This window comes from Hoplias malabaricus, chromosome X2, assembly GCF_029633855.1.
Source record: "Hoplias malabaricus isolate fHopMal1 chromosome X2, fHopMal1.hap1, whole genome shotgun sequence".
NCBI lineage: Eukaryota > Metazoa > Chordata > Actinopteri > Characiformes > Erythrinidae > Hoplias > Hoplias malabaricus.
Window position 1 is genome coordinate 52,127,695 of NC_089819.1, and position 23,924 is coordinate 52,151,618.

General features: G+C 45.2%; 1 protein-coding gene across 1 annotated transcript; it reads left to right on the forward strand.

The window, feature by feature from the left end:
• The first annotated feature begins 8,413 nt into the window (after nucleotides 1-8,413).
• Nucleotides 8,414-23,445, forward strand: LOC136676181 (hepatic triacylglycerol lipase-like). Its single transcript, XM_066653021.1, has 9 exons — nucleotides 8,414-8,616; nucleotides 9,842-10,020; nucleotides 11,231-11,410; nucleotides 11,619-11,739; nucleotides 12,106-12,345; nucleotides 14,253-14,495; nucleotides 16,699-16,813; nucleotides 19,693-19,911; nucleotides 21,407-23,445. Exons 1-9 carry the CDS (start codon nucleotides 8,535-8,537, stop codon nucleotides 21,522-21,524), a joined length of 1,497 nt encoding a protein of 498 aa, XP_066509118.1. The 5' UTR covers nucleotides 8,414-8,534; the 3' UTR covers nucleotides 21,525-23,445.
• The last annotated feature ends 479 nt before the right edge of the window (nucleotides 23,446-23,924 follow it).

Consider the following 23,924-nt stretch of genomic DNA (forward strand, 5'->3'; position numbering starts at 1 on the left):
GTGGTGTGTTCTTCCTGTGTCCGCGTGGGTTTCCTCCGGGTGACTGTCTGTGAGGAATGTGGTGTGTTCTTCCTGTGTCCGCGTGGGTTTCCTCCGGGTGACTGTCTGTGAGGAGTGTGGTGTGTTCTCCCTGTGTCTGTGTGGGTTTCCTCCGGGTGACTGTCTGTGAGGAGTGTGGTGTGTTCTCTCTGTGTCTGTGTGGGTTTCCTCCGGGTGACTGTCTGTGAGGAGTGTGATGTGTTCTCCCTGTGTCTGCATGGGTTTCCTCCGGGTGACTGTCTGTGAGGAGTGTGGTGTGTTCTCCCTGTGTCTGCGTGGGTTTCCTCCGGGTGACTGTCTGTGAGGAGTGTGGTGTGTTCTTCCTGTGTCCGCGTGGGTTTCCTCCGGGTGACTGTCTGTGAGGAGTGTGGTGTGTTCTCTCTGTGTCTGCGTGGGTTTCCTCTGGGTGACTGTCTGTGAGGAGTGTGGTGTGTTCTCCCTGTGTCCGCGTGGGTTTCCTCCGGGTGACTGTCTGTGAGGAGTGTGGTGTGTTCTCCCTGTGTCTGCGTGGGTTTCCTCCTGGTGACTGTCTGTGAGGAGTGTGGTGTGTTCTCCCTGTGTCTGTGTGGGTTTCCTCCGGGTGACTGTCTGTGAGGAGTGTGGTGTGTTCTCCCTGTGTCTGTGTGGGTTTCCTCCGGGTGACTGTCTGTGAGGAGTGTGGTGTGTTCTCCCTGTGTCTGTGTGGGTTTCCTCCGGGTGACTGTCTGTGAGGAGTGTGGTGTGTTCTTCCTGTGTCCGCGTGGGTTTCCTCCGGGTGACTGTCTGTGAGGAGTGTGGTGTGTTCTCCCTGTGTCTGTGTGGGTTTCCTCCGGGTGACTGTCTGTGAGGAGTGTGATGTGTTCTCCCTGTGTCCGCGTGGGTTTCCTCCGGGTGACTGTCTGTGAGGAGTGTGGTGTGTTCTCCCTGTGTCTGCGTGGGTTTCCTCCTGGTGACTGTCTGTGAGGAGTGTGGTGTGTTCTCCCTGTGTCTGTGTGGGTTTCCTCCAGGTGACTGTCTGTGAGGAGTGTGGTGTGTTCTCCCTGTGTCTGTGTGGGTTTCCTCCGGGTGACTGTCTGTGAGGAGTGTGGTGTGTTCTCCCTGTGTCTGCGTGGGTTTCCTCCGGGTGACTGTCTGTGAGGAGTGTGGTGTGTTCTTCCTGTGTCCGCGTGGGTTTCCTCCGGGTGACTGTCTGTGAGGAGTGTGGTGTGTTCTCCCTGTGTCTGTGTGGGTTTCCTCCGGGTGACTGTCTGTGAGGAGTGTGATGTGTTCTCCCTGTGTCTGCGTGGGTTTCCTCCGGGTGACTGTCTGTGAGGAGTGTGGTGTGTTCTCCCTGTGTCTGCGTGGGTTTCCTCCGGGTGACTGTCTGTGAGGAGTGTGGTGTGTTCTTCCTGTGTCCGCGTGGGTTTCCTCCAGGTGACTGTCTGTGAGGAGTGTGGTGTGTTCTCCCTGTGTCTGTGTGGGTTTCCTCCGGGTGACTGTCTGTGAGGAGTGTGGTGTGTTCTCCCTGTGTCTGCGTGGGTTTCCTCCGGGTGACTGTCTGTGAGGAGTGTGGTGTGTTCTTCCTGTGTCCGCGTGGGTTTCCTCCGGGTGACTGTCTGTGAGGAGTGTGGTGTGTTCTCTCTGTGTCTGCGTGGGTTTCCTCTGGGTGACTGTCTGTGAGGAGTGTGGTGTGTTCTCCCTGTGTCCGCGTGGGTTTCCTCCGGGTGACTGTCTGTGAGGAGTGTGGTGTGTTCTCCCTGTGTCCGCGTGCGTTTCCTCCGGGTGACTGTCTGTGAGGAGTGTGGTGTGTTCTCCCTGTGTCTGTGTGGGTTTCCTCCGGGTGACTGTCTGTGAGGAGTGTGGTGTGTTCTCCCTGTGTCTGCGTGGGTTTCCTCCGGGTGACTGTCTGTGAGGAGTGTGGTGTGTTCTCTCTGTGTCCGCGTGGGTTTCCTCCGGGTGACTGTCTGTGAGGAGTGTGGTGTGTTCTCTCTGTGTCCGCGTGGGTTTCCTCCGGGTGACTGTCTGTGAGGAGTGTGGTGTGTTCTCCCTGTGTCTGCGTGGGTTTCCTCCGGGTGACTGTCTGTGAGGAGTGTGGTGTGTTCTCTCTGTATCCGCGTGGGTTTCCTCCGGGTGACTGTCTGTGAGGAGTGTGGTGTGTTCTCTCTGTGTCCGCGTGGGTTTCCTCCGGGTGACTGTCTGTGAGGAGTGTGTTGTGTTCTCCCTGTGTCTGTGTGGGTTTCCTCCGGGTGCTCCGGTTTCCTCCCATGGTCCAAAAACACACGTTGGTATTTGGATTGATGACTCAAAAGTGTCCGTAGGTGTGAGTGTGTGAGTGAATGTGGCGCCCCCTCCAGGGTGTGATCCAGCCTTTCGCCCAGTGAATCTGGGTAGGCTCCCAGAATTATGTATTAATACATTCTATTACTATTCTATTTCCAAAAAATGCTTTAAAACTTTGTACACTTAGTATTTCTAACAGATTTGTTTAATTTTTGGAAAAACGCATGAAACAGAACTTGGGGAATTCTTGTGCAAAAACCGATGCAATGGCAGCGTTTAGAGTCTGTAACGTTTCTGAAAGCATTGGGCAGATGCTCTTGTCCAGAACACCTTACTTTTAATCATACAGTAAGCTTAGGGCTTTTGTTTATAGCATGGTGCTCTTACCCACCGTGGCCAATAAAGTGATTCTAATTCTAATGTTACACACTACACTAGACTCATTGCAACCTTTTCTCAGTCTGAGATGCTCTCTTTTCCAGACGGCTACACTATAGAGCTACTTTATTATGCAGCTTCCATTAGGCATGGGACATGCTTCGTTTCCTATAGCAGAGTGGCAAGGCCTCACTGTAAATGCTGGAGGACACGTATTGGGCTATTTATAGGAGACTGTTCGTTGAAGTAAGAGGTGAGCCCTCTGCACTTGTCTGTGAATCGTCAATAATTTAAAGCCATAAGCACCTCACCTTCTCTCTGAAGTAGAGATTCACAGACCTGTGTGTTTGGAGGCACCTGCACATGCTCTGCTCTTTCTTTTTAGATTGGAAACACTGAAAACTGCACAAGTCGGTGGGCAATGTACTGAAGTGAATATCAACCTGATGCACTACTGAATGCTCTCAACTTCTGTATTGTTTTATTATAATTTTCACTGTGGTGTAACGTCTGTAACGACTGTTTCACATGATTCTAAAGAGATCTATCAGATGTGTGTGTACATTATCTTCTTAATCTGCTGTAAACTCTGATATATATTTCATTCCTGTGCATTTCAATCATGTAAAATCACCAGTTTCTCAATATCCCTTCTTTAAATGGGATTTAACTAGTGTTTGATCTGTGTTGTTTACTTTAGTGATCCACACTGTAAATCTGCGAGGTATTTGATCACTTTTTTTCCCTTTAAAGTTTATAGCACATGCTCTAATGTATTTTTCTTCGTCTTTCTGAATTTGTCAATGCTCTGAATGAACAATGTTGTGAACCCATTTAATGTAAAATAAAAATCAAGTTACGAAGTGTACGTCTGACTGAATGAATGGGTTCATTAAAGAGCATTTGCTCTGAACAGATGACCAAATCCAACCCGAGGATGGAGGCAGGGGCACGTCCTAACGGCCTCCTGTGTGTTTAAACAACAGCACGCAAGGTTTTGGAGGAAAGAAGAAAACAGTTTTGTCCTGCGTGACCCTGTGGACCCTGTGCGTGGTCTGATTGAGGGACACTGTTTAGTGTATGAGCCATTGCTCTCTAATCTGGGTCATTGAGCTCTTTCCACTGAGGTTAAACACACACAAACACACGTTCTGTACAGAGCATTCAAGTTCAGCACTTGTCCGTTCCCCGAAGGAAGACTGTAGAGGGAGGCCCGTGGCTGTGGCCTGTCCAATCACAATTCACTACATTCACTGACACCACTCTAGTCAGAGGTTGTAGTTTAACGTCGACACAGTTTGCGGGCTCTAAGAAACGTTAACTCACGCCACCACCATCACACTATTTATTCTGCAAGAATGACACTGTCCCCAAGAATGAAAATGTGCCCCAACCGACCAGAAAAGTTACAGGAATGCATCCTTTAGGTCACTGTTTATGGGACTTCCTCATACTTGCTGGAATAAGCTTTTATAGGTGTTATTAATTCATTCATTATCTGTAACCCTTATCCAGTTCAGGGTCGCGGTGGGTCCAGAGCCTACCTGGAATCATTGGGCGCAAGGCGGGAATACACCCTGGAGGGGGCGCCAGTCCTTCACAGGGCAACACAGACACACACACACACATTCACACCTACGGACACTTTTGAGTCACCAATCCACCGTGTGTTTTTGGACTGTGGGAGGAAACCGGAGCACCCAGAGGAAACCCACACAGACACAGGGAGAACACACCAACTCCTCATAGACAGTCACCCGGAGCAGGACTCGAACCCACAACCTCCAGGAGCTCAGTGACTGCGACACTACCTGCTGCGCCATCGTGCCGCCCTTATAGGTGTTATATATTCACATATATATTATAGATGTCGTATATTCACAACAGACAGCAGGGGCAGCCTTAGGGAACCGGGCGTGTAACCGGAAGGTTGCTGCTTCGATCCCCAGAGCCGGCAGGTCATGACTGAAGTGCCCTTGAGCAAGGCACCTAACCCCCAGCTCCCTGGGTGCCGTGGCTAGGTCCGGGCGTCTGTGCTTACTGCTCCCTAGTGTTCACTAGTGTGTGTGTGTGAATGTGTTTCACTACACGGATTGGGTTAAATGCGTAGAACTAATTTCTCTGTGTGCAGCACAGTGGCCAATAAAGTGACTCTAAATCTAATTCATAGAGATGTTGGTTGTCACCGTGGCTGGAGGGAGCACAGTTCACTGTGTTTGGAAAAGCAAAGGTTTCTCAGGTCTGTTTGATCTACTGCTCTGCTCTGAGTCCAGATAAGGGCCGACATGAGCCTTATCTTCGGCATTAAACAAAACGCTGGGGGTTTGTGGAGCTTTAGCAAGGACCTGAGTGTGTATTCGCGAGTGTAATTTGATGGTAAACACTCATGAAGCTGTAGTCCAGGTTTAATAATGAATCTTATAAGTTAAATAAGGTTACTGACCTGTGTGTACATCTGTGTCACTCAGTGTTTGGACAGTGTCAGTCTCATCCTATAGAAACCAGACAGATGTGATCATGTGAGATGTGCATGTAACCCAGATGTTCCCTGAGCAATGACCTGGTTCTGCACATGTCACAAAGTCCTGCTGTAAATATCCTTCTCAAGAATGGTTTCAAATACGAACCCAACACAAAGAACAGCGGAAGACAGAACAAATAAAAGAAAATAAATCAAACAAAAACTCTGCTAAGACTAAGCTTTAGATGAACTCAGGTTGCAAAATTATTCTGGCTCTGGTCTGGCACCTATCCCACATTTTCATGGTTCGACTGCCACTCGGACGGACAGCAGTTGAGCAGATGACTCCTTCTTGACACAAAGGGCAAAGAAACAAATAAATCAAGGCTCCGTTGCCAGATGTCACCACTTTTGGCACACATTCACCTTACATCTAGTTTTCTGCAACCACTCAGTCATAAATGGGCCAGAAGTGGGCCGGACGTGTTTGGTAACGTGAAAAAAAGGGCACAGACAGAAAGAGAGAGAGAGAGAGAGAGAGAGAGAGAGAGAGAGAGAGAGAGAGAGAGAGAGAAAGAAAGAGAGAAAGAAAGAAAGAGAGAGAGAGGTGTAGAGAGAAAGAAAGAGAGAGGGAAAGAGAGAGAGAGAGAGAAAGAGAGCGAAAGAGAAAGAGAGATAGATAGATAGATAGATAGATAGATAGATAGATAGATAGATAGATAGATAGATAGATAGATAGATAGGCACAGACAGAGAGAGAGAGAGAGAAAGAAAGAGAGGGAGAGATTATTATGAATGAAATGATAAAACACACAGATTCGAAATTCAAATTGGCCATACTCAAACTATTTAACCTTATTTTAAACACAGGCCACTTCCCCAGCGTCTGGAGCGAGGGTCTCATATCCCCCATATTCAAATCCGGAGACAAATACGACCCAAACAATTACAGAGGGATCTGTGTGAGCAGCAACTTGGGCAAGGTCTTCTGTAGCGTCCTCAACACTCGACTCACGGGTTTCCTCACTGACCATAACATCCTCAGCAGAGCTCAGATCGGCTTCCTCCCGCACCACCGAACATCTGACCACATCTTCACCCTCCACACGCTGATAGATAAACATGTACATCACAATAAAGGCAAAATCTTCGCATGTTTTGTAGATTTTCAAAAAGCGTTTGACTCCATTTGGCACATAGGATTATTCTATAAACTTTTAGAAAGCGGTGTTGGGGGGAGAACCTATGACGTCATTAAATCAATGTACTCTCACAGTAAATGTGCAGTGAAAATGGGAACGTTCAGGACAGAGTTCTTCCCACAGTCTCGAGGAGTACGTCAGGGCTGCAGCCTGAGCCCCACTCTCTTTAATATCTACATTAATGAACTGGCTGATAAACTGAACCTGAGTGACTCAGTACCCGGCCTCTCTTTGGGGGACACCAAGGTCAAGTGCCTCCTCTACGCAGATGACCTTGTTTTGCTGTCACCGACCAGAGAAGGACTCCAGGAAAGTTTAAACGTCCTGGAGAACTTCTGTCAAAACTGGGCTCTGACAGTAAACCAGAGAAAAACTAAAATAATGACATTTCAGAAGAGGTCTAAAAATCAGGGGAACTACAATTTTACAATAAACAACACCAACATTGAGCACACTAAAACTTACACGTATCTGGGGATAACCCTCAGCTCCACGGGAAGTTTCGACTCGGCTGTGAAGGAGCTCAGAGAGAAGGCCAGGAGGGCTCTATTTTATTAATTTCGAGATACCAATTCCAATCTGGCTGAAACTGTTCAGATCGGTTGTTGAACCCATCGCTCTGTACGGCAGTGAGGTGTGGGGACCCCTTACACAGAGAAGTTTTACCAACTGGGACAAACATCCAATTGAAACCCTGCACATGGAATTCTGCAAAAGTATCCTTCATGTGCAGAGAAAGGCCCCCAATAACGGCTGCAGGGCCGAACTAGGGCAGTACCCCCTCCTCATAGCCATTCAGAAAAGAGCTCTGAACTTCTGGAGGCATCTAAAATCCAGTGACCCCCAGTCACTGCACTACAAAGCCCTGTCCAATCAGGAGCTTCACATTGATAGGAGTCCCCTCAGCCAGCTGGTCCTGACCCTCGGTGACCTACAACCCAACGACATCACCGAGTCCAAACATCCTCACCACACACTCACTCAGAAAATCAGACCCCAGCACATCATCATCCAACAACAAAACAATTATCTCACACACTGGACCCACACCATACACCAACAACATAAACTACAGAGCTACTCAGCCCTAAACAGAGAATACACACTGGCCAAATACCTCACAACCATCAGGGAGAGGGCACTGAGGAAGACGCTGACCATGTACAGGCTCAGTGAGCACAGTCTGGCCGTGGAGACCGGCCGTCACAGACAGAACTGGGTCCCCAGAGAGGACAGGCTGTGCTCTCACTGTGAGCTCTCGGTGGTGGAGACAGAGCTGCACTTCCTAACCCAATGCCCCAAGTATGAGTCCGTCAGAAGCAGGTTCTACCAGAGAGCGAGTCGAGTCTGTCCTGAGTTCCTGCTCCTCACTGATACTGAGAAGCTCCAGTATGTACTGGGAGAGAAGGAGGAGCTGATCCCACACGCAGCCAAATATGTGACAGACTGCCACAACCTGAGGGACAACCAGTGTGGACAATCAACAGAGTAATTAATTATTACTGAATATTACTGATTATTAATGATTATTAAACATCTATATTGTCTCCATGCTCTTATTTTCCTTTTTGTTTGATTATCATTAATCTTGTAAATATCATTTCCTGTTGTTGTAACTGTATCTGTATCTGTATGTTTATGTATTTTCTGTAATATGCTTTAGCAACAGTGTATTGTATTACATTCATGCCAATAAAGCACTGCTGAACTGAACTGAACTGATAGGCACAGACAGAAAGAGAGAGAGAGAGAGAGAGAGAGAGAGAGAGAAAGAAAGAGAGGGAGAGAGAGAGAGAGATGTAGAGAGAAAGACAGAGAGAGAGAGAGAGAGAGAGAGAGAGAGAGAGAGAGAGAGAGAGAGAGAGAGAACACATTTTATCTGGAACTCTTTCCTCAAACACTACTTCTCCTTGCCCGCCTTCCAAAATTATTCCAAGGGCCCTCTCACCCCAAAACACACACACACACACACACACACACACTCCCATCCTGAGACTCCTTTCCACTGAGCTGATACTTCATTTGAATAAATTTGGCCACCTCCCTCTATAAAAGGTTCAGACAAACAGCACTTCCCTCGCTCTGCTCTTTTTCCCGCACTGTGTGAGAGAGAGACAGAGACATAAAGAGGAGAGAGAGAGAGAGAGAGAGAGAGAGAGAGAGAGAGAGAGAGAGAGAGAGAGAAACTTTGTGGATTATTTGGATTGAGAAGCACTATGGCTGTGTTTAAGGGGCTGTTCTTGCTGCTCATCACCTCACACCTGTGTGACGGACGACGAGGACGAGGAAACAGAGCAGGTGAGGGACAACTTCACACCCACATCGTACACAGGAGCAGCAAGCCATACCTCAGCAACCAAGAAATAAATGATTATATTCACATATACATCGTATATAAGCCGTGCATTAGCCTCTGACAAAGAGTCCTTCCAAACTCATCACTCACTTCTGACGACACGGGGCTGTAAAGGAAGGTGTGTCCTGTTTGAGGATATTTAGAGGAGGCCAATGTGCAGTGACCCAGGCCTGTTGCTGTTAGTATGATTGAGGGATACACACTGATCGGCCATAACATTACTACCACCTCATTGTTAATCACGTCTATTCTACATAGCATTTTGTAGTTCCACAATAACAGACTGTAGTCCACCCTTTGTTCTGAGCAGGGATGGTTTGGGTGGTGTTAGTGTTTATTGGATCAGAGTGGATCAGACACAGCAGTTGCTGCTGGAGTTCTTAAACAATGTGACGCCTCACTGTCCACTCTGTTAGACACACTTACCTCGTTAGTCCACCTTGTCGATGTAAAGTCAAAGACAGTAGCTCAGCTGTGGTTTGGTTGGTTTTCGACACCCTCTTCTGCTCCGTGCCAAGTCTGTGAAGAAGTCTGTGATCTGCAGATTCAGGACAGGGACAAACTAAATAAACAATGCATTTTGAACAGTCTGTGTTCTGTATATCAGCTGTGCCACAGCAGTTTAAGCCAAAATGCAGCTGAACAGAGAGGAAATCACAGAGGAGGAGGACTGACGTTTATAAATAGAGAGAGGAATGCACAGCCCGGTGCGGTGTCGAGTCCGCCGGAGTTTAGACGGAGTCTAAACAGTGTGGACATGAATGCTCATTGTCCACATCTTCTCGAAGTACCGGCAGGTACTGGCAAATCAGCGTGAGTTACATAGTGCAGTTTCTGCAGTGCTGAAGCCCAGATTTCCTACGACAAAGGTTATATTCTCCCAATTACAGGTCAGTGAAGCATCACGGTAATTTTGAAGCTGTAATTTTAAGGTAAAAATACTATCTAGAGTCCTTTAATTTTAACTCCAACTTCATACAGAGTCCTTGTTTGGAAAATAAGTGATTACAGTTCAGAAAACCGCGGACATACAACCGATATGACGGTATATATGCCATTTATAATCTGGAAAACATGAACAGAGCTCCTATCAGTGCTGTGGTCACCCCTGGACACCTCTGTCCTGAGGTTGCAGTGAATCTCAGTGTGTTTTTGTGTGTGTTGTAGATGCCGAGTTCGGGATGAGCATGAAAATGCCTTACGAGCCTCAGTCAGAGTTCAGGGTGTTTTCTCCAGAGGTGGACTTAGAGGATGCCTGTACGGTCAAGCTTTTCCAGCCTCACACGCTGCAGTCCTGCGGCTTCAACAGCAGTCACCCGCTGGTCATCATCACTCACGGCTGGTCGGTATGGGACTTCATTATCAGGAGCAAAATGGGAGGATAATGTTTATAAAAGTGTTAAAGAGTCTACTTCAGTCTTTCATCTGTGTCTTATTAGAAAAATTCATTCATTCATTCATTATCTGTAACCCTTATCCAGTTCAGGGTCGCGGTGGGTCCAGAGCCTACCTGGAATCATTAGGCGCAAGGCGGGAATACACCCTGGAGGGGGCGCCAGTCCTTCACAGGGCAACACACACACACTCACACATTCACTCACACACTCACACCTACGGACACTTTTTGGGTTGCCAATCCACCTACCAACTTGTGTTTTTGGACTGTGGGAGGAAACCCACGCAGACACAGAGAGAACACACCACACTCCTCACAGACAGTCACCCGGAGGAAACCCACGCAGACACAAAGAGAACACACCACACTCCTCAAAGGCAGTCACCCGGAGGAAACCCACGCAGACACAGGGAAAACACACCGCACTCCTCACAGACAGTCACCCGGAGGAAACCCACACAGACACAGGGAGAACACACTGCACTCCTCACAGACAGTCACCCGGAGGAAACCCACACAGACACAGGGAGAACACATCGCACTCCGGAGCGGGACTCGAACCCACAACCTCCAGGTACATGGAGCTGTGTGACTGCGACACTAACCTGCTGCACTACCATGCTGCCCCTATTAGAAAAATAATTCAGGTTATTAGAAACACATACTAAGAATTTCCCTTCACTGGCCACTTTATTAGAAACACTTACTGGTTGTTCACTGGCCAGATTCAGAGCGCAAGACTACTGTTGTCCAGATATTTGTGTTGTTGAGCCTTCTCCGCAGAAGCAGGGGCTGAGTGTGGGTCTCAGAGAGTCTCTGTGTGTGTGCCTGTGTGTGTGTGTGTGTGTGTTTTTTGATATATCCACCTTAAAGGAAAACTACGTAACACTTTTTACCTTTAACTGTACCTTGAAGTTTCAAAATCAATGTGAGGCTTCACTGAGCTGTAACAGAGAGACTAGGGCCTCTGGTTTGTGCTACTCCAGCCTCAGCACTGCAGAAACTGCACTAGGTAGGAGTTAGATTATCTAGTCTAGTGGCTGGTGAGTGTGTACGCTACGTAGCGCTGATCAAATACAGTCTGCAAAATATAATGAATATCAAAGACTCCAGCAGGAAAGGCCTGTGATTAACCAGACGCCTGGTCTCTGATGCTGTAGATGGACGGGATGATAGAGAGATGGGCCACGAAACTGGCCACCGCTCTGAAGAACTCACAGAAAGACATTAACGTTCTGTTCACTGACTGGATGACCCTGGCACATCAACACTACCCCATTGCTGCTTGGAACACACGCATCGTGGGGCAGGACATCGCTCAGCTGCTGATTTGGCTTGAGGTGAGGGGTGTAAAAAAAATCAGTTGCTGGTGTGGTGTTTGCGATTATGATCAAGTGTCCGATCTGATTTTGAGTCCAAATACAAGCAAATCCTAAGCTGAAATGTTCGACTGTCTTGTGTAAAGCCTTCACAGAAGACAAGCAGATCTCTGTATGAAACCACTCTAAAAGTATTACCATTAAATGTTTCTCTACGTGTCCCCCTCAGGATTACATTCAGGTTCCAGTGAGTAAGGTCCATCTCATTGGTTACAGTCTGGGGGCTCACATATCAGGGTTTGCCGGCAGTAACCTGGCCTCTTCTGGGAGGACACTGGGGAGAATCACAGGTGAGAGACATAACAGGACATTGTTACTTACTTCAGGCGTCTTATTCAGGTATTCATTTTTAAACTGAGGTTTATTGTTCAGTAATTACAAATGAGTTGGCGTATACTACACTGTAAAAAATTGCTGTAAATTTACAGCAAGTCTGCTACAGTATTTTACTGTAAATCACAGTATTTACAGTAAATTATTGTATTATTCAATTACAGTAATATGCTGTAAATTTGAAATACAGTAGTGTTCCTGTAAAAATACGGTAAATGGCTGGGAACTCTGCTGCCAGTATTTTACTGTAAAATTTACAAGAAATTTTTACAGTGTATGATTTAATGCAAAATATGTGTGTGTGTGTGTGTGTGTGTGTGTAGGCCTGGACCCTGCAGGCCCTCTTTTCGAGGGCATGTCCCCGACAGATCGCCTCTCTCCTGATGATGCCAGGTTCGTGGATGCCATCCACACGTTTACCCAGCAGCACCTGGGGCTGAGTGTGGGCATCAACCAGCCCGTCGCCCACTTCGACTTCTACCCCAACGGAGGGTCTTCTCAGCCCGGCTGCCACCTGCACGTCCAGAACCTGTACACACACCTCGCTCAGTATGGCCTTATGGGTAAGAGAGAGGGGGAGAGGGAGGGATGGACGGAACATAGCGCTGGGTAACGACCTCTACTGGTGTGATAGTGTTAGTCATTATTAATGGGTGAATGGATAAATGTGATAGAAATGAATGAATGAAACAATTGAAGGTACAGATGATAGAAATTGATAGATACAAGATTGATGAATGAATGACTGGATGAATAATGGTTGGAGTGATGAATATGGGATAGATGAAAGGATGGATGGATCACTGGACAGATATAAGAAAGGTGGGTGAATGAATGAATCACCGAACGAAGAAACAAACACACAAATGAATGAATGAATGAATGAATGAATGAATGTAAGGATAGATGAAAGCATGGATGGATCACTGGACAGATATATGAAAGGTGGGTGAATGAATGAATGACAGAACGAAAAAACACACAAATGAATGAATGAATGAATGAATGAATGAATGAATGAATGAATGAATGTAAGGACAGAAGAATAAAATGATAGATGGATCACTGGACAGATATAAGAAAGATGGGTGAATGAATGAATGACTGAGCGAAGAAACTAACACACGAATGAATGAATGACTGAATGACTGACTGACTGACTGACTGAATGAATGAATGAATGTAAGGATAGAAAAATGAAAGTATGGATGGATCACTGAACAGGAAGATGGGTGAATGAATTAATTAATAAATGAGTGAACAAACAAAGAAACTAATGAATGAATGAAAGGGTGGATGGATGAATTGATGGATATGGAAATGGAAGGGATGGACAGATGATGCCTTGGGAATTAGGGTAGATAAATGGATGGACTGATTCCAATTGGACAGACGGATGGATGTATGTATGTGTGAAGGATATGAAGGGGATGGATGGATGGAGGGAAGGATGGTGGAGATGAAAGCATGGATCTGAGGGATATGGATGGATGAACGGATAGATGTATTGTGGATATAAGTGTAGAACCATGGATATGTGGAGGACGGATGAGTGAACGTATGATATAGAAGGATGGACAGATGGTGTAAGGATGTGGGTGGAGGGGTGCAGTAGATGGCTGATGAAGATCAAACCAGTGATGGTTTATATTAAAAATTAATTAAATAAAGTCATCTAAAATAAATGTAAGAGACGTCGTGCAGATAAAAGAGGATTTGACAAAACACTCAGAACGTCTCCCAGGAGAACGTTAGCTTTCGTCCACATGTCTACATCCACCCATCTTCATCCACTTCAGGCTGGTCCTTCCCATGAAGCTGATGTCAGGCTGTGAATGAGCTCTATGGAGAAACTGGACGTTGGGTGTGAGACCTGCTCAAACAGTGCGGCTTGTCCAGTGATGAAGAGAGAGTGTGTATTGATGGGTCTAGGCATGATCAAAGCACAACACAGCAGGACTGCTGTTCCCTAGGGAGTACAAATACACTCATATTTTGGCTAATTTTGGAGCGCTATTCTACAGCAGTGCAAAACAGATGAAAAAAAAAAAAAAAGCAAATGAACATAAATAATTTAAGCCCATTGCAAAATAACAGATGTTTTAATAAAATTCTGGCTGAGGGCTAGAACATGATTCCAAAGTCATGTAAAGCCAACCACTACTTCTTTTTGAAATGGCACCAACCCATAGCTCAACACGCTTGGAGGAGAACAATAACACTTCGGTTCTCTTGGCGCGACCAACGTATGCACTGGTCAGCATCATTCTTACTTAAGGGGAAGAGAAAGGACAGTCCTCTGTGGACATACATTTAACTTGCCATCTCCCAGTCATAGGAGCAATTCTTAAGACAGTTGCCCCTCACTGGAGCCCTACTTGCCTTTGCTGCTGTGAACCAGAGCATGATGTTAAAAATAGAGAAGTAAATCATGTGAAATTCACCTTCAGAAGTGTGTGTTTGTGTGCAGGTTTCGAGCAGACGGTGAAGTGTGCTCACGAGCGCTCCGTTCACCTGTTCATCGACTCTCTCCTGAACAAAGACAAACAGATCACGGCTTACAAGTGCAGCAGTGATGAGGCGTTTAACAAGGGCATGTGCCTCGACTGCCGCAAGAACCGCTGCAACACTCTGGGCTACGACATCAAGAAACACCGCACCAGCCGCAGCAAGAGACTGTACCTCAAAACTCGCTCGCTCATGCCTTTCAAAGGTAAACTGGTAAAACTGCACTGTATTAACACTGACAAAGCAAAACCTTAATGTTTAAAATACTTTATAATATAAATTTACAGTTATATATAATGATTTACATTATTTAGAACATTGGAGATTTAGCTCAACTACCACCAGCATGCATCATCCTCCTGGATGATGCGACAGCAGCCAATCCAAGCCAGGACACTCACCACACATCAGCTATTAAGCAGAACGGTGACAGCATAAGGGAGGAAACGCACCCAGCAGTCCATTACAGGGCATCACACACTCCTCTAGTCACACAGAAACCAGGAGCAGACATGAGGTGAACAACCAGGCAAAGAAAGAACTAGTGATCGCAGCACCTAGGAGCTGCGTGGCAGTGACACTACGAGTAGCACCACTATGTCACTCCTACCAGTTGTCCTTTACATCATGTAATTAGAATTAGAATTAATAACAGAATCACTTGCACACAGTGTTCTCCCTGTGTCTGCGTGGGTTTCCTCCGGGTGACTGTCTGTGAGGAGTGTGGTGTGTTCTCCCTTTGTCTGCGTGGGTTTCCTCCGGGTGACTGTCTGTGAGGGGTGTGGTGTGTTCTCCCTTTGTCTGCGTGGGTTTCCTCCGGGTGACTGTCTGTGAGGAGTGTGGTGTGTTCTCCCTGTGTCTGCTTGGGTTTCCTCCGGGTGACTGTCTGTGAGGAGTTGATGTGTTCTCCCTGTGTCTGCGTGGGTTTCCTCCGGGTGACTGTCTGTGAGGAGTTGGTGTGTTCTCTCTGTGTCTGTGTGGGTTTCCTCCGGGTGACTGTCTGTGAGGAGTGTGGTGTGTTCTCCCTGTGTCTGCGTGGGTTTCCTCCGGGTGACTGTCTGTGAGGAGTGTGGTGTGTTCTCCCTGTGTCTGCGTGGGATTCCTCCGGGTGACTGTCTGTGAGGAGTGTGGTGTGTTCTCCCTGTGTCTGCGTGGGATTCCTCCGGGTGACTGTCTGTGAGGAGTGTGGTGTGTTCTCCCTGTGTCTGCGTGGGTTTCCTCCGGGTGACTGTCTGTGAGGAGTGTGGTGTGTTCTCCCTGTGTCTGCATGGGTTTCCTCCGGGTGACTGTCTGTGAGGAGTGTGGTGTGTTCTCCCTGTGTCTGCGTGGGTTTCCTCCGGGTGACTGTCTGTGAGGAGTGTGGTGTGTTCTCCCTGTGTCTGCGTGGGTTTCCTCCGGGTGCTCCGGTTTCCTCCCACAGTCCAAAAACACACGTTGGTAGGTGGATTGGCGACTCAAAAGTGTCCGTAGGTGTGAGTGTGTGAGTGAATTGCCCTGTGTTGCCCTGTGAAGGACTGGCGCCCCCTCCAGGGTGTATCCCTGCCTTGCGCTCAATGATTCCAGGTAGGCTCTGGACCCACCACGACCCTGAATTGGATAAGCGCTTACAGATAATGAATGAATGAATGAATGAATCACTTGCACACAGAGGAATTTTTTTCACTGCATTTAACCCAATCCGTTTAGTGAAACACACACACACTAGTGAACACTAGGGGGCATTGAGCTCACATGCCCAAAGCGGTGGGCAACCCTAGCCATGGTGGCCAGGGAGCAGTCCAGTTACAACCCAGCCCAGCACCTCCCCCCCAAAAAATGGAATTAATTTTTAAAAAAAGAAGAAGAAGAATGAGCCAATAAAAATGGCCCAAAACCCAACAGCTTCTATGACCAGTAACAATTATGGAAGCATCATTTAAGGGCTTTAATAATGGAATAGTTTTCTAAAACAACATCCTATTATTCAATAAAGAACCTTTTAAAAAGTTAATATGTTACATTATTGAACAATTCTCTGAAATGCAAGAGATAGAAAGTCCATTACTGTGGAAAAGGCTGTTAATCTGAGAGAACTCTGTGTTTGCTGAGCACACAGCACTTTTCCTGTGTTTGAACAGTTCCTGCACTTTGTCTTTCCAAAGCCTCTTTATATGGAACGAGGCTGTTATTGTTCAAATTTACCATTTTACCTTAATTTAGCAGGATCAGGTTGTAACTGCTGCACCATTTAAAGTGGACGACAAGTAATACGTAATAATAATTTTGAGTTTATTGTGACAAGATCAGGCCAGACTCCCTCCTGTATTTCCCTGCTGTGATTTTCCCTCAAACAACTGTGTGCTGAAGAGCTTGAAGAGATCTGCTGAATGCTAATTGGCTAAAGCTAATTGGGGTTGATTTATCCACAGTGTACCACTTCCAGTTCAGGATCCAGCTGTTCACAGAGGTTGAGACGATTGATCCATCACTCAGCATCACTCTCACAGGAACGCTGGGAGAGAGTGAAACCCTGCCCATCTCCCTGTGAGTCTTCATTATCCATCACAGTCTTTAGTAGAGAGTAGGGATTTCTGCCAATCAGCAAAAGATACATAAAAGCATCTAGTAAGTTAAAATGAGAATGTTTCCCATAGTTATGTTTTAGTGTCTCATAATGAATGATTAGCATCTCATAGTAAAGATTTGATTCCTCATAATTATGACCCGGTCTTTCACAAAAATGAGATAATGTCCTTATGAAGAGATGAAAAACCCTTTCTGAGAAAATAAGTCCAATTTATGAGATAAATTGTGGTAATTGTTTTATTGTCTTCTTTTTTCCTAAACCAGTAAGATGTAAACAATCACTCAGAGCGGTTTGATGTGAAATGCTTTGTTCTATAAAAACAGGTTGAGCCAGAATTGTTCCGTGTTAATTACAGGAACCAGACGTCTTTTTAATATATTTTTTTAAGTAAAATTAAGTAATTTAATACATTTGAATTGTGTGATTAGGAAAATGGGTGGTGCAACTTGGAGTGACAGCTCCAGGGACCTGGAGGTTGTGGGTTCGATTCCCGCTCTGAGTGACTGTCTCTGAGGAGTGTGGTGTGTTCTCCCTGTGTCTGCGTGGGTTTCCTCTGAGTGACTGTCGTGAGGAGTGTGGTGTGTTCTCCCTGTGTCTGTGTGGGTTTCCTCCGGGTGCTTCGGTTTCCTCCCACAGTCCAAAAACACATGTTGGTAGGTGGATTGGTGACTCAAAAGTGTCCGTAGGTGTGAGTGTGTGAGTGAATGTGTGATTGTGTGTGTTGCCCTGCGAAGGACTGGCGCCCCTGTTTCTGCCTTGTGCCCAATAATTCCAGGTAGGCTCTGGACCCACCGCGACCCTGAACTGGATAAGAGTTACAGATAATACATGGATTAGGAAAATATTGAAAATGTTTGTCATTTACATTTTGCCTTTCAATTTGGCCCAAGCTCAGAGCTCAATTCTACAACAGAACTGTCCCTTTAAAAAAGTGAAAAAACTTTCATCAGCATAGGAATGTGTTTACTGTACTGACCACAATAGTTTATTTAAATACATATATCTTTATTAGCATATTAGATGTAAAACATCTCTTAAGATTTCTCTTTTATCAGCATCAAAGCTCTTCCTATGTTTTGAATTAAATAAGAATATTAATAATTTAAATCTGGCCCGATCATAAGGAAATACTAACAGTGAGACGAGGAAATTAAAAAATTATTTAATGTTTTTCGCAGGGCATCTCTCAGTGTAGGAACCAGTGTGTGTTACTTGTGTATGAGTGTCAGCAGTTTCAGGCCAACTCTGAGTATAAACAAACACTTTCACATGTTTAAATAAAATAATGTCTGTCCAATTAGCAATAATCTTTAGCAGTGCAATACGCATAGGTAGAATACAAGCCAGTGCTGTTTTTTTTCTATTAAATAAAAAAATATAACTGTCAGCAATCAGAGTAATAAAAGGTACTCAAGAAAATGTGTTTAACTTTGCAACTAAACCTAGACTAAGTGCAGATATGGGCCACTTCAGGAACTTTTGGCCCGATGTTTCTGTTGGAAAACTGCACGCGAAACAATAGTGGTTCAGAACAGATCTGGCCCACTTCTGAATAAGGTAAGACCGCATTGGTCATGGAAAACTGAACATGAGGCAACAGTGACCCAAAAGTAACCTTCACTGATATGTGACCCTCATGTGGAAAGTGCAAGTGATCAACCCAAGTGCTGTAAACCATGTGGAAATTGGGCCGGATGAAAATTGGGCCACACCTGGGCCTGATTAATTGTGCTATCTGAGGAACAAACCTGAGCCGGCTCTAATCATGGTCTACTGTTAGCAACGCAACATACACTAACACATCACCACGTTAGTGTGACTACAGCGCTAAGAATGATCCATTACCCAAATCACACCGGCTCTGTGGTGGTCCTGTGGGGTCCTGTGGGGTCCTTTCCATTAAAGAACCAGATTGAAAAAGGGAGCTGAGAGAATGAATGGTGCGTGTAGCAACTAGGATGTTGTTCTAATGTTATGGCTGATCTGTGTATAAAGTCATGACTGGGGTGTGTGTATGTGTGTGTGTGTGTGTGTTATGGCTGTAGGGAAGTTAAAATGTGAGAATAAAACGTGTAAGTCAGAAAAAATAAACCAGCGAGTGTGTCATGTCTCTCTCACTGAGCTGCTCTTGTGTTTATTACTGTACTCTGTTTAAAACACACAAAGGCACTTGGGCCTTTATTTCAGAGTCTGTCAATGTTATTAATAAAACATGCACAAATTCTCAGGAGCACACCCTTCAGTCTGTGTGTGGCGTTAAACATAAAACATCAAAACCTTATTCATCTCTTTCTGAAAAACATACCCATGACAGCCATAACATCATAACACTTTAATCCTAGAGATGCACAGTTCAGCTTTAAACTGGGAAAGTGCATTTCCTGAGGAAAAAAGCAGATTGACTGCACAGAGTACGTAGTTCTCGGGTGTTGCCAAGGCATTACAGGCAGTTGCCAGACTGTTGTTAGGTGGTCAATAAGGTGAAACTGGTTTTGCTATGTGGGTTGTAGGCCATGGTATTTCAGGTGGTTGCTATGTTGCTAGCTTTAAAAGGTGTTGCATGTGGATGCTATGTCAGTAGCTATGCTATTTCAGGTGGTTCTAAGTGTTGTCCTCTGGTGTTGCCACGTATTTGCTATGGTGTTGCTAAACTGTTCCTGGTTGCTATGGTGACTTAGGTGGTTGCTAGGCTGTTTCCAGTTGGTTACTGTGGTATCCATCATTATGACACAAGACAGGTGGAGAGTTTTTAGACCCCACTCATTCCTATGGTACGCAAAAACTTTACAACCAATACTTATGTATATGTTGCCTTTTCCTCTCTGTCTTTTCTCAGAGAAAAGGAGATCTCGGGGAATAAGACCTACTCTTTCCTCATCACACTGGACACCGATATTGGAGATCTCATCATGCTGTCTATCAGCTGGGATGACCTCCCGCTGTGGACGAACATGTGGAGCAAGATGAAGACCATAATGCCGTGGGGCAGAAAGGACAAAGGGCCAGAGATCATTATCGGCAAAATCCGAGTAAAAGCAGGAGAGACTCAGCAGAGGTAATTGACCATCTGAGTGACCGCTATGGCTTATGACATGCATCCTAGGAAGAACAGAAGATAAGATACGCACACAGTGTTTGACGAGCATAGCTTTTCAAAGAAAGTGTTGTTTATATGTAGGTCTATGTTTAGGTTCAGCATTAACTAAATATGTGAGGTGAGTGCTATACTTTTTCAAAGAAAGTCTGTGGTTTACATTCAGCTACAGGTCTATGTTTTGCCTTTAGCGTTACCTTGGTATTACACTCATTTAATTGATATCAAAGTCTTAGCTGAAAGGCCTAGATTTTGGTTAAGGTCCATTCTTTAGCCTTAGCATTAGCTTAGTGCTTGCTTTTTCCTAAGAAATTGTCGCTAAGCCATTAAGGCTTGGAATTAGCATTAGCCAAGCATTGGGTACATTTTCAAATAGAGATATCTTAGGGAAATTAAGACTGCTTAAGATTCAGGCCTTCAGTAAGTTAGGCTTAGGTCTACATCTGGGTTGTGATCAAGGCACTGGGTAAGTTAGTCAACGAAAGACTGCTTTGATCAGATTTTGGTTAGCTTTAGGGTCATGTTCTGATTTAGCTTAGCACTGAGCGAGCGCTAGCTTTTAAAGTAAGATGTTTGAAAGGTGGGATTTTAGTATAGGTTTAGGTATGGTAGCTTTATAAAAGGATTTAGGTTCAGGTTTAAGTACTTTCTATGGTTTTAGTGTTATTGGTGTGGTCAGGACCCTCACAGACTTGTGTTCCCCAAGCACAGTGTTACATAAAGCATTTACTTATGGGTCTACTGCTGACAGAGTTATGTAACCAGACTAGAGAGCAGTTCAAGAGACAACTAGGCCACTCAGTAAGCAAGCTGGGTTCAGAGCCCATGGTCGCATGTAGGGGGGTGCTCTTGCTATGCATCTGCCACAGTGACCTGTTTTAAGTGGGCAGAGAGAAGATATACTACATATTTAAATAGAAAAAGGCCCGTTTGTTGGCACACATGCAGTGGTTAATGTAAATGTTCACTCATGCAAAAGCAAATATACATCTCTAACCCACCGCAGGCACAGACCATTATCTCTAATCACTCCAGAACCAGGGGCTCGTGAAATCTTTAGAGTTCACATAATTTTACGTAACACACCTTCTAGATTCCGCATTTGAGCTACTACACTTCACACACAGCTTTGTTCATAAATGTTGCATAAATATCTCCTGAGGACTACATGCAGGAAACAGTCCTCCGTGTTCAGTGTTGTTGAAACTCATGAATACAAAATACATTGTCTTTTCTTGGAGCTTGTTTAATACTGAAAACCTTGGTGGTCATCAACATGAAACAACATCTATAAGTAAGATTTTAGCTGAATAAACCCTATGCTCACTTCAGGAAGATGTTACTTTATTATTCCCAGATCCATGTATGCAGCGCCTCCTGGTGGTGCAGAACAGATCTGTGTAAACAAAATAAGGAGTGTAATATGACTCACTGAAGCCTCTCTCTCTCTCTCTAGGATGGGTTTCTGTGTTCATTCGGAGGGTTCTGTCTCTCTCCAGCCTTCAGAGCAGAAGCTATTTGTTCGCTGTGATGAAAACTCCCTCAGCTCCAGACGTGTGGCATCACGCCGCTGACTTCATGACTTTCTGAGATTCATTCTGCTGTCTGTGCAAGTTGTCAGGCTTTAACCCTGTGTGAGATTAAATCAGTACCCAGTGAAAACCCAGTCTCAATGTGAGAAAAGACAGGACTCATGAACTCAGGAACAAAATACAGATAACAAAATCAAACAAGTAAATTACACAAAGCCACATATGAAAATACAGTAAATACAGGTGCATGTGAGGCGTGGATGTACGGTATGAGCTCATATGCACCCACTTATATTTGGTCACCTTCTCAGAACTATTAAAAGACACCGGCGGGCAGCATTATGGATACAAAATATAAAAAACAACCCAGATATTTGAGGTATGAAAGCATCACAGAAAGTCTCCAGAGGGAAGGACTCGTGAACAGATTTGGTGATTGTGCTTGGCCTTCTGTATCCACGTGCTGAGCACTAGGCTTTTAACGTAATGTGTAGGAATTCCCTGCTCTAGCCTCTCACAGTCTGACAGACCCTCAGTCTCTCTCCAGCACTCGCATCTCATTCGCGCAGGCCTCCGTACTGAACATGTAGATATTTTCTTTGTCACTGTTCCATAATTAATTATCACAGATGTTTATAGATAGTTAGGAATAAAGGGTGCTCTAGGGATGATATATTATTTCATGTAAAGGGATGCCTTTATATAATAAAGAAAGATAAAGTAGAAAACTTGTAAACATCCTCTGATCTGCCTAGTAACAAGAAGCTGATTGGATATCGGTACACGGTGACATTAGGTATTTTATCCTCCTGGGGTGGCACGGTGGCGCAGCAGGTAGTGTCGCAGTCACACAGCTCCAGAGTCCTGGAGGTTGTGGGTTCGACTCCCGCTCCGGGTGACTGACTGTGAGGAGTTGGTGTGTTCTCCCTGTGTCCGCATGGGTTTCCTCCCACAGTCCAAAAACAAACGTTGGTAGGTGTATTGGCGACTCAAAAAGTGTCCGTAGGTGTGACTGTGTCTGTGTTGCCCTGTGAAGGACTGGCGCCCCCTCCAGGGTGTATTCCCTCCTTGCGCCCAATGATTCCAGGTAGGCTCTGGACCCACCGCAACCCTGAACTGGATAAGGGTTACAGATAATGAATAAATATTTCTCCTCCTGTTAATTCCTACTTTTTTCTGAGAGTCGAAATACATTTTTAAATATAATTAAATGTTCCGGAATATTCCCAGACCTCATCGAACGAAATACTAAGATGTGTTTTTTCCACCACACTGTCAGCACCAAGCTGTGATGAGCTCAACTTGTGCTTAAGAGCACTTTAATATTTATCTTAAATTACCCTCATGCAGTAAACGCAAAGAGAAAGCGAAGGATGAATAAGGGGAAGAAGAAAAGAGGGCAGAGGAGAAAGAAGAGAAAGATGGTGGAGGACAAGAGCACTGGGAAGTCAATGGGCAGATGATGAATGAACCACCAACGTTCCAGGATTCCTACTATACGTGATCCTTAAATAATCTACTCCACGTCACCCATGAGAAACGTTCAGAGAGCTCCGTGTTTGAGAGGGTCACCTGCTAAATGAAGGTCCTGATCCCGGTTGCAGTGGCTGATGGGAGTTTGCTGGTTGTCTTTTCTGCTGCTGGAGGAAGTGAGAGAGATCAGATTTCCTTCTAAAAACACTGCAGCGAAAGCTTTTTAAGGTGATATTTTCAGAGCTGGAGATGTCAGGAGGGAGTGAATGTACTTGATTTTTCCTGTCGCCGTGAATAAAGAGTGCTCTGAGGTGTTTTTGAACAAGTCTATTTTTATTAATGCATTTCAAATTTTTCAAAAAAACAAAACAAAAAAAAAGTACATATCTTTGCACAATGTTTTGCCGTTTTAGTAAAAATTTTTCCAAAGTGAGCGCACATGGAAAGAAAAGCTGAAAAGAAAAACAACAAAAAACTCGAGTGATGAGTAAGAAACAAGAGTCAAAAAGATACTGTATAAAACACAGCGGCTATTAAAATCAAACAGTAGTCTCAGACATATTTCTCCATCTTAAAATTCCCACATTTGTTGCAAACATCAGTGCACAATCCTCTCATACGATTAAAGCAAGACATGAAAAAAGAGACGTTTCAAAATAAAAGCCCTCTCTCCTCCGAGAACTCCCCTAAATCCTTCACCGAGAAAAGAACAGACAGTAACGATTAGAATGAAGTCAAGATCCGATCCAGACCGGTCCGTACCACACCGAATCCGGTCGGAAGAGTCCAGACTGCATCGATAAGCTGAAACCCAACACCATCCGCACTTTATACACCCAAGATATAAACAAACAGCTTTGTTACACAGAGGAACAGAGGCCTGACAGCAGCGTGGAGCTCTGAAATAAAATGAGTGAACTGTCCTTGTGCTTCCCAGCTGGACCTCTGAGAGCGCTGGGGTTTTTACTG

Excerpts from the sequence above, each read along its gene's own strand:
- LOC136676181 (XM_066653021.1), top strand. The coding sequence starts at position 8,535 with ATGGCTGTGTTTAAGGGGCTGTTCTTGCTGCTCATCACCTCACACCTG. Across the intron at positions 11,411-11,618 it reads AGCTGCTGATTTGGCTTGAG|GATTACATTCAGGTTCCAGT; the intron begins GTGAGGGGTGTA and ends TGTCCCCCTCAG. Across the intron at positions 11,740-12,105 it reads GACACTGGGGAGAATCACAG|GCCTGGACCCTGCAGGCCCT; the intron begins GTGAGAGACATA and ends GTGTGTGTGTAG.